The sequence below is a fragment of the Phalaenopsis equestris genome, unplaced genomic scaffold, assembly GCF_001263595.1.
Source record: "Phalaenopsis equestris unplaced genomic scaffold, ASM126359v1 Scaffold000191, whole genome shotgun sequence".
NCBI classification, from domain to species: domain Eukaryota; kingdom Viridiplantae; phylum Streptophyta; class Magnoliopsida; order Asparagales; family Orchidaceae; genus Phalaenopsis; species Phalaenopsis equestris.
This window is the reverse complement of record NW_018164633.1, coordinates 517822-527663: the sequence shown is the minus strand read 5'-3', so window position 1 is coordinate 527663 and position 9842 is coordinate 517822. Positions and strand designations below refer to the sequence as shown.

Genomic DNA, 9842 nt, shown 5'->3' with positions numbered 1-9842 from the left:
TATATATATATATATATACATATATTGCATCATTTCCACTAAATTCTGTGTTACTCAAAGATACTATTGTTTTTTGTTTGAAATGTAGGTGCATAGGGTGTTGCAGTTATGAGACAGTGCTATATCTGATTGCATTGCTATATTGTTTTGTAAAATATTCATAAAATCATTGATTTACATCATAAAATGAAGTGAAATAGATTTATTTGCATGTATGACCACGCATTATTCTGTTGTTACACTTACATCTAGATGAGTTTATGAATGTATCATGCTGTTTATGTTGTGTTTGTAATTATTTAAGGGTATGAGTTTGTGCATGCATGAAATTAATTATCAGCTGTACTATCCATTATGTACTTCTTCAAAGCCTCATCTAAGCCTACTACTTTCAAGTATAAACTTAACTAATGAATATATTGTCACATTTCTATACAGGGGCTAATTTTCTAAATTTGATCTATTTTGGCTGTTCTGAGTCGTTATTATTGCAATTTTTAAAGAAAAAATTAGCAGCTTTCCTTTTGCACATTTTGTTTTCTGTAGGGATAGAATAGTAATGAATGTTGTACTTTGTTCTTTTCCAACTCTAAATAGGTGAGATAAGGCTATTGATGATAATATTGTGCTATAATTTGCGCAGGTTGGGCAGCTGAGAGAAGTATCAAATAAAGCTCACAATGCTGAACTAAGGCTATTCTTGGAAGTGGAATATGGACCGGTATTGTATATCTCTACAAGTTTCTTATATTTGTTCTCATGATTTGTTTGCTCATAACTGTACGCATATTCTTGGGACATTTGCATACATAGCACACAATTTTTATGCATTTACATATCTCACAACTGAACTTCCATATTTACATACATAGCACTTTGGTGCATTACACTTATGCATGAAAATATGTATTTCACTTTAAAAAAGTGATAATAGTACTATTTTTGATGTGTTATTAAAGATTTGAGTGCAATGTGTGTAATTATGAAAGTTTAGGTGCGAGATATGTAAATTCATAAGGATTGTGTATATATGTAAATGCTCCCTATATTCTTGTATATTGCTACATATATATATATATATACTTTTATTATATAGGACCTTCGTGTTCTCCCTCCACTGGACAAGACTAAGGAAGATATACTGCTATTCTTTAAACTTTATGACCCTGAAAAAGAAGAGCTAAGGTAGTTGGTATTCTTCTATTTCTTATTAATTTTTTCTATTCTTATCTTGCACTAAGTTTAGTGCTTTAAATTTGCTCTTTCTACTCGATAGATATGTTGGAAGGCTTTTTGTGAAAGCTTTAGGGAAACCATTGGAGATATTGTCAAAATTAAATCAAATGGCTTCTTTCCCTCAAAATGAAGAGATTGAACTTTATGAGGTTAATCCATTTAAATCTGTATTATTTATTTTTGTGTTGGTGATTTGTCCCTAAATCATGCTAAAACATCCTGACAACAAATCTTCTTTCAATGCTGCCCAGGAAATAAAGTTTGAACCAAGTGTAATGTGTGAACACATTGATAAGAAGCTATCTTTTCGATCCAGCCAGGTTTGTTGAATTTATTATTTAAATTCAATTGTAGCCTATTTTAATTAGTTCTAACTCCGGATTTCCATTTCAGCTGGAAGATGGTGATATTATTTGTTATCAAAAAGCTCCTACCCCGGAAAATGAAGAGAAATATCGTTATCCAGATGTTCCATCTTTTTTGGAATATGTTCATAACCGGCAGGTAAAATGGTGATTTATATCCATTTTTTTCTGCGAATTTAAGCATTTATTATGTTTTCTTTATAATTGATTCGCCTCACACCCCATCCGCTTCTCATCCTGAATATTTTCTTCCTTGTGATTGTCCCCATCCGCTTCTCATCCAGAAATCCTATTCCCATGCTCTTCGTTTTCCTTGTCTTGATAATGATTGGTGTGGTGCATGTACTTAATACCATGCCATGAGTTGTTTTCCGTTTTTAGTTGAATTTAAATTCATTACTTGAATGCTAAATGTTCTTTTAAATCTAATTATAACACTATTGAATACATATTTTTCTTATAAGCATCATTTTCTTAGGCATCATACATCAAAATAAAGTTAAATGATAGAGAATAAGATAATTAGAGCAACATCAAAACTCGAAGTTTCGTTATATTCATAGCAAGGCTCACATCATGCATTTTTTACTGGTATAAATTTTCGAATTTGTCATTTTATCAACTTGGAAAAAAGTTCAAATCCAATGAATTAAGCATTTGATCTTTCTAAATTAATTATGGGAAATAACTAATTTGTTTCTTGCAGAGTAATCTATGATTCAACACGCGAGTTTGTCACGCCAGCTTCAGATACCTCTAACATCCATTATTAGAATCTAACACCATCTTTGCGTGTAAAATAGCTTCTAGAGTACGGTATATAGTGGTTCATAAAGTGCGTTCATGAACTGAAGTCAAACTAGATATATTAAAAATTGGATTGACACCAAAACTTTTTCTTATTTTAATTCATAAACATTTGTTCGATCTTTTCTATGATTTTATTTAATTTCTTAGACTTTAATTTGGAAGACATTATTATAGTGATACCAGATTTGAATTCCACTTCTTTCTTTATATTAAGATTAAGCTTAGAATTTCCATAATTAGCTGCCAATTTTTGTGAATATTTTCTTGTAAATTATGCAAATGGGAATGTTTAATATGATACAAGGCAAGTGATAAAAATGTTAAATGCGTTTTAAAAAATACCATTAAAAACTTGTTACAAAGATAAGATGATAATGAAAATTAGAAACAAATAGTGTGCTATATCATTCGTATCTGAATAGACCTTAAAGCAAGCTAATCAATTGGCTTAAAGATCCGTTGTGGTCAATTTTGTACTCTTAAATTCGACCATAGATGGAATTTTAAAGTTAGTATTTATGTAATAGCACTTCTCGTTAAGAAATTCGTTGAAATATTCACATAAAATTATTATCTTTATGAGGTTATGCTTATGAGTTTTTAAGGCAAGATATCAAACCAATAATAAAATCAAATTCAGTTTGTTGTGTAAAGGTTATTTTGTCAAATGAGTTAAATCATCATTTTTTTTAAATTTATTTATTAATTTTGGTAGGCATGATTTCTTAACTTCATCTATTTTTTTTTGGAAGTGCTATAATCAATCCATTTATAGTTATTTTATGTTTAGAGTTTTTTTTTTAAATTAAAATTTTTTATTAGTTAACAATAAATTAAATTTTTATACATAGTTGAGATTCAAAATCAACATTAGATTCAAACTTCTATTTATAGTTAGGTTTTAATATGATCTTACTTTCAATTTTAGTTTTTGAAGGTGGTTTAGTTGCAAAATATATCTTATTTCCAAATTCAATCTCGAAGTGAGATTCTGACTCTTGCTCAAGTTTAAGTTTATTTTGAAGACTATTATTTTTCTCTCAGATAATCAAATTTTGATATTACTTTTAATTTATGATTTCTTGTTCAAGCAAGGGTTCTTGGTCACGAAAAAATAGGTGTAAATTTAGATTTAACTTAGATATGAATCTAGATATAACTTCATTAGAATTAGATTCTTCTGTTAATGAAAGTCATTTTCTGCTTCCAATACATCATCATAAGAATTTTAACAAATTACAATTTCTTCGTTAAGATCAGATTTAGCCATGCATCGTTTTTGTTTAAGTATATGTTTGATAGGCTTTTAAGGAGGTGTTGATTTATTTGGAGATTTTATATTTAGGTGTAATAATTCTGATTATTTCATCAACCAAGGAAGTTGATAAAGCCTTAAATAGCTTGGTGAATTATAGATTAATTTAAATTTATTCTCTCATACACGACTTTCAGAATGATAGCCTTAAAATAGTTGCCTTGAGGCAAATGTGTTTAGTCGCAAGGCTTGTTAAACAACCAAATTATTTGGACACTATATTCATTTATTTATAAGTTTTAAATTGTTCGTGTAGTTGATTTTATATTTATTTAATGATAGGTATAGCTCATCAAGTTTATTTTTGGTTTCACTTGAAACAATTCACCAAAACCATTGAGTATGGCCCAGTAGTTTTGATTCATTAAATCCAACTCTGAGAATTAAATAAATGTTATTGTTGAGATAAATTTTAAATCATCGATCTAATTTGGAAGATCCCTAAGGCTGTTCCTCTCGTTGAAAGTAAATATGTAATCTTGACCGCAATAGCCATCTTATTGTCATCTGGAACCCCACATATTTGATTTCAAATATTTCGCTTTTTTTTTTGCTTTTTAGTAATTGACATAGTTATTATGCTCTACCTCTAGCTGATATGTTTATTGAATTTTAATTTGTTTTATCACAATTTGATACTGGCCTTCTCATGGTTTAGGGTTTATCAAAGAAAATCAAGTGTATATTCCAAAAAAAAAAAGGAAAAAAAAGAAATGTACCAAAGATCAATATGTGTAGTCCACTACTCTTAGTTCGACTAATTTTAGTCTCTCAAAAATCGCATAAAACTTACTAGACAATAATTTAAAGAATGTGAAAAAATGAAATTTTGTAACAAATCTGAGAATGAATTTAAGCCATTTAGTGACTAAGATTTTGCTTGGAAAAAGAAAAAAATCTGTAATGGGAGTTTGGCAAAACCATTCACATTCAAAATCAGTTACAGAGAATATAGATGAAAAAATAAACATGGATAGAAGTCACCAAATATATAGGTCTCACATGAATCAATAGGGACTCATAGATTTGTCCCACACCAAGCAGTTCACGTTTATGTGCTCACGCTAGTTTGAGAGGAAGCAGGATCAATTATAGATAAAAGTGACAAAATGGTCTACTGACTCTTTATGAAGGTCTATTTTAGTCCCATAGTCTGAAAATGCCAATTTAGTCCCTTGGCTTTTTTAACAGGGGCAAAAGTAATCCTTTATGAGAACTATTTAAGCCCATATTAAAAGTGTCAGGGGACTAATTTGTCAATTTTATAGAGTCTGGGATTAAAATCGACTCATGTAAATAGTCACGGGACTTTTGGCACTCACTCAATTATTATACTGATATTGATTGTTCTATATCTCAAGGGTTCTATAGATAAAAAAAAAAAATCTCTGCTTCCAATCATTAATCCAACTATTTTGCGTTTCAATCCACTCTAAGAAGTTTCTAATCCAGCCTGGTTAAATCAACAAGACTCGGTTTCTAGTACTCTTAAACCAAGAGCATATGGAAATCCGCATCTGAAGATAGGCAATAATCTAATAATGAAACAATTAAGGAGACCGGCAATAGCAAACAACTGCAATTGCTGAAGTATGGAGCTAATTAATATACTGATACTTTAACTCCCTATTTCACAACTAATTTTGTTCCTGTACTCTTATTTTTTACATTGTTATAGCTTTTTTAGTTCCTTCTTCTATCATTTTATTCATAAGATTTCATTTTTTGCGACTTTCGATGTAGGTGGTCCATTTTCGGTTATTGGATAGGCCCAAGGAGGATGATTTTAGTTTGGAGTTGTAAGTCTAAAACTTCTCTTGTTGCTCTGCACACTAACTTTTTATGGGCTAGATGATTTTGTGATTCTCTCCTATTCTGACAAATTATTATTATTATTATTATTATTATTATTGTGCTTTAGGTCAAAACTTTTCACCTACGACGATGTTGTAGAACGAGTTGCTCGACATATCGGCCTCGATGACCCGTCGAAGATAAGATTGACATCTCACAACTGCTATTCTCAACAACCTAAACCCCAACCCATCAAATACCGCGGGGTAGAGCATCTTTCAGACATGCTCATCCATTACAATCAGGTTCTTGTGCTCTAAACATTGTTTTCAATTCCCAATATGTTTTATGGTGCGTGTTAACACTAACTGAATGCATGCATAATTGTGGTTTCGTGTGGAACAGACCTCAGACATATTGTACTACGAGGTTTTGGACATTCCTCTCCCAGAGTTGCAAGGTTTAAAAACTCTTAAAGTCGCATTTCATCATGCCATGAAGGATGAGGTGCACTTACTGTTTAATGCTATTGTTCCCTCACATGGGAGTTGTTTTATATTTAAGAAGGAAGATTTACATACACACCAATCGGTTCCTATGTATTTATTTATGTAACACCTAAACTTTAATTTCTACATGCATTACCACCTTACCTATGGGCGAAATTATTTTAAATTTAAAATGATGGATGGTTTTTTTTTTTTTTGATGTGATATGAATGATTTGGGTGGTATAAATGTAAAAAAACAAATTTTCGATAAATATATTAGAATTGGGTGTATGTATGGAAATGCCCCATTTATAAAAACATGATTGCTCTTTCTTTTGCAGGTAGTGATTCACAACATCAGGCTACCCAAAAGCAGTACTGTGGCCGATGTGATCAATGACTTGAAAACCAAGGTTTGTGGAGCATATTTCTTTTCTAGTGTTTTTGACTTTCACTGAATTTCATTCACATCTCAAGCATGAACTTATTTTGAATAGGTTGAACTATCTCATCCCAATGCGGAACTCCGATTAATTGAGGTTTTCTACCACAAAATTTACAAGGTACTTTTTGGGATTATTGAGCTTGTTAAAGTATGGGAAAATTACACATGCATCACACAATTCTTATATATTTGCATTATTTCACACCTATGCTTTTATATTTGAAATTGACTTTTTCCTTAAAAATATTGTAGTATGTTTTATGTGATATTAATGTGAGTGCTGTATGTGTAAATTTAAATGTATTGTTGCGTGATTTGTAAATTCATAAGAATTGTGTGCTTTGAGTGTAAATGCCTCTTAAAGTTTGCTGAAGTGAATGATGTTAGCATTCACTTTCTAATTGCAGAGGTTATACTGATCAAGTTGTGTTGGTAGTGCTTTGATTTCTGAAGTTATTTTTCATTGATTAATTGCTCCAATGATGTGCTGAAGCGTTAAAACGGAAATTTTAATAATTTTTTTTGAGTAGAGATTTGTGGAGTATCTATTGAGGAAGCTTTTTAGGTTCTGGAGTTGATCTATTTTGAGCTTCTTTTATCTGTCATCTTTACTTTTTTTTTGCTCTTAGATCTTTCCACTCATTGAGAAGATTGAGAACATAAATGATCAGTACTGGACCCTGCGCGCTGAGGAGGTAAGTTCCTGTTGCTTCTGATCTTTTTTTGCTTTATTTAAGCCCTTAATTTTGTGATTAATATGCCATTATCATCATCATATGTTTGGTAAATTTAGATACGTAGCACGCAATTCATATGTATTTACTATTCTCACACCTTAACTTTCATATTACATATATATGACACTTTGTTGCTTTAACTCTATGCATGAGCAGGTGTAATTCGCTTTTTAAAAAGTGGTCATATTACTATTTTTGATGTGATATTGAAGCTTTGAGTTCTATATGTGTAAATATGAAAGTTTAGGTGTAGATATGTAAATAGATAAACAATTGTATGCTAAGTATGTAGATGCCTCAAATTTGCTTTGTGGTAGAACTTTAATTTTTTTAACATTAGTGAATACAATTTATGCTGCAGATTCCAGAAGAAGAGAAAAACCTTGGTCCACATGATCGCTTGATTCATGTTTATCACTTCATGAAGGATCCTAATCAAAACCAAATGGTAAATTATATGGAATTTGGTTACAAAATGTTTATTACACCTTATCTATGCATGAAAAGGTGTATTTCACCTTTTAAAAGTTAAAATTGTGCTATTTCTTATGTTATATGAAAGATTTGGGTGGTACAAATGTAAAATGTGAAGTTTAAGTTTTAGATATGTAAATACGTAATAATTGGCCTGGTATGTATGTAAATGTCTATTTTGTTATGATTACCAAATTTATTTAATCATTCCACTTTATTTTTATTGCAGCAGATTCAGAATTTTGGGGAGCCTTTCTTCTTGGTTATCCATGATGGCGAAACTCTAGCTGAGATTAAATTTCGCATTCAGAAGAAACTGCAGATTCCTGAAGAGGAATTCTCAAAGGTAAAACTTTATTTATGGTTCTAAACACAAGCCTCTCTCTTTTTTTCTTTGCTTATTTTGAACAAACATTTTTTCTTGCTTGTGTTTTAGTGGCATATTCCTAATTTTTTAGGATTATGATTCACTTAATGTTGCTGTGCTGTGGGATTGAGAAAACTGTTTGCATTGAAGATTTCCTTCTCTGTTCTTTCTACTCGTGTATATTGTTTATTTTGCCTTTTTTTTTTCTTAATGAGAAAAGCGTCAAAATGTTCTCCTGTTTTTCTGCACGAAAGCCATTTGGGTCCTAGAGTTTATGAAAGTGTCAATTTAATCCGCAAACTCTTAATATCGGTTGAGATAGCTGCCTATTTTAGCCACCATTAAAAGAGTTTGGGGATTAATTTATCATTTTTATAAAGTCTGGGACTAAAATGATCATGTAAATATTCAGGGGACTATTTTTGGCACTTTTACTCTTTTTTTAATGCTTATCAATTTTTATTTTGTTGATAAAGTGATGACCAAGTGCCAAGCAATGTAAAATTGCTTGTATAATTTTTGAGTTGGATATCACTAGGGGGACTGATTTAAGGGTGGAAGGTGGTCGTGGTTAAGAACTCTTAATGCTACTAGTATGATATATAGTATGATTTTGACAAATTACAACTAGTTAATTTTTTACATTTTTTTAATATAAGCAATTTGTACTAAATTTTAAAACCAATTAATAATAAAATGATCAAAATAATCAAATGTCAGGAAGAAATTATAATCATATAAAATAAGTAGCTAAATTGAATTAATTTTCACAACTTATACTTTTGACAGTGTATCATTTTTGAAACAAAACTGACAACAACAAATAGGTTAATATCAAATAATATAGAAGTAAAAAACGAGGAACAAAAAGACCAATATAAGGAATAAATAAATAAGTAAAACTAAGCCTCACATTGGTACAAAGACGTGGCTAGCCTCAAAAGTAAGCATTTGCACTTTTATTGTACTCGAATGAATCACACATTCAATTTGTACTTAATATTATAATTTGAAAAGATAATTTAATTAAACTAATACTTGTTAATTATATGTTTCAAAATATTATGGACAGATGCAACCAAAGAAGTTAGTTTATAAAACTAATATTAAAATATAAATGAAATTAGTAGATATTATAGTTTATAGGAAGATAAATTTCTTATGCATTAGAGAAATTAAATGTTTTGTAGAAAATGTTAGGGAGATTGGTAGCTTATGATTTAAACTTTGTTATTCATGTATGAGTGGTACTATAAATAGTTTTGGTGTAATTATAGATAAGAATCTAAACGATAATGTTGTAAAAATTAATAGAATAATTAAAATAGTTGGTGGAACAATAATGTGCAAGAAAAAAAAAATATTAGTTCAAATGCAAAAGCCTGGTGGATTGAAAAAAAATATAAGGGGGCTCATAGGATTGAAAAATTAGTTTAGATGTAAAAGCTAATACTTTGTGAGTAAAATAACGAGAATTAATAAGTTGTAAAATATATACCTGAAGAATCAAAAGGAAAAGCTCTTTTGAATAAAAATAGTTGGTGGTGGAATAATAATGTAAAAAAAAAAAAAAAGATAAAGAGTTGTAAAAATTAGTTTAGATGTAAAAGCTTCAAGGATGAAAAAAAATATAAGATGGCCTATATAAAGTTTAAGAAAATAATTTGTGATGCTAACAATTTCGTTTTTAATGATCTTTATAATAGCTCATGTATTAAAGATGGTGATACATGCATGCATGCATACATATATATATATATATATATATATACATACATACATACATACATACATACATATATATATATA

The 9842-nt window shown here is 29.8% G+C and overlaps 1 protein-coding gene across 4 annotated transcripts in view; it reads left to right on the top strand.

Annotated features, from left to right (window-relative positions):
• The window catches only part of LOC110022436 (ubiquitin carboxyl-terminal hydrolase 13-like), a 25691-nt gene that overhangs the window by 10258 nt on the left and 5591 nt on the right, over positions 1-9842 (top strand). For 2 of the 4 annotated variants that reach the window (XM_020721380.1, XM_020721378.1), the window contains exons 17-29: positions 644-721; positions 1097-1185; positions 1277-1385; positions 1488-1556; positions 1630-1740; positions 5470-5525; positions 5648-5825; positions 5926-6027; positions 6352-6423; positions 6508-6573; positions 7085-7150; positions 7554-7640; positions 7899-8012. In XM_020721380.1, coding sequence (XP_020577039.1) covers positions 644-721; positions 1097-1185; positions 1277-1385; positions 1488-1556; positions 1630-1740; positions 5470-5525; positions 5648-5825; positions 5926-6027; positions 6352-6423; positions 6508-6573; positions 7085-7150; positions 7554-7640; positions 7899-8012 — 1197 coding nt within the window. Of the gene's footprint in view, positions 1-643; positions 722-1096; positions 1186-1276; positions 1386-1487; positions 1557-1629; positions 1741-5469; positions 5526-5647; positions 5826-5925; positions 6028-6351; positions 6424-6507; positions 6574-7084; positions 7151-7553; positions 7641-7895; positions 8013-9842 lie in introns of all 4 variants that reach the window. The other 2 variants (XM_020721379.1, XM_020721377.1) reach the window with 1 other exon arrangement.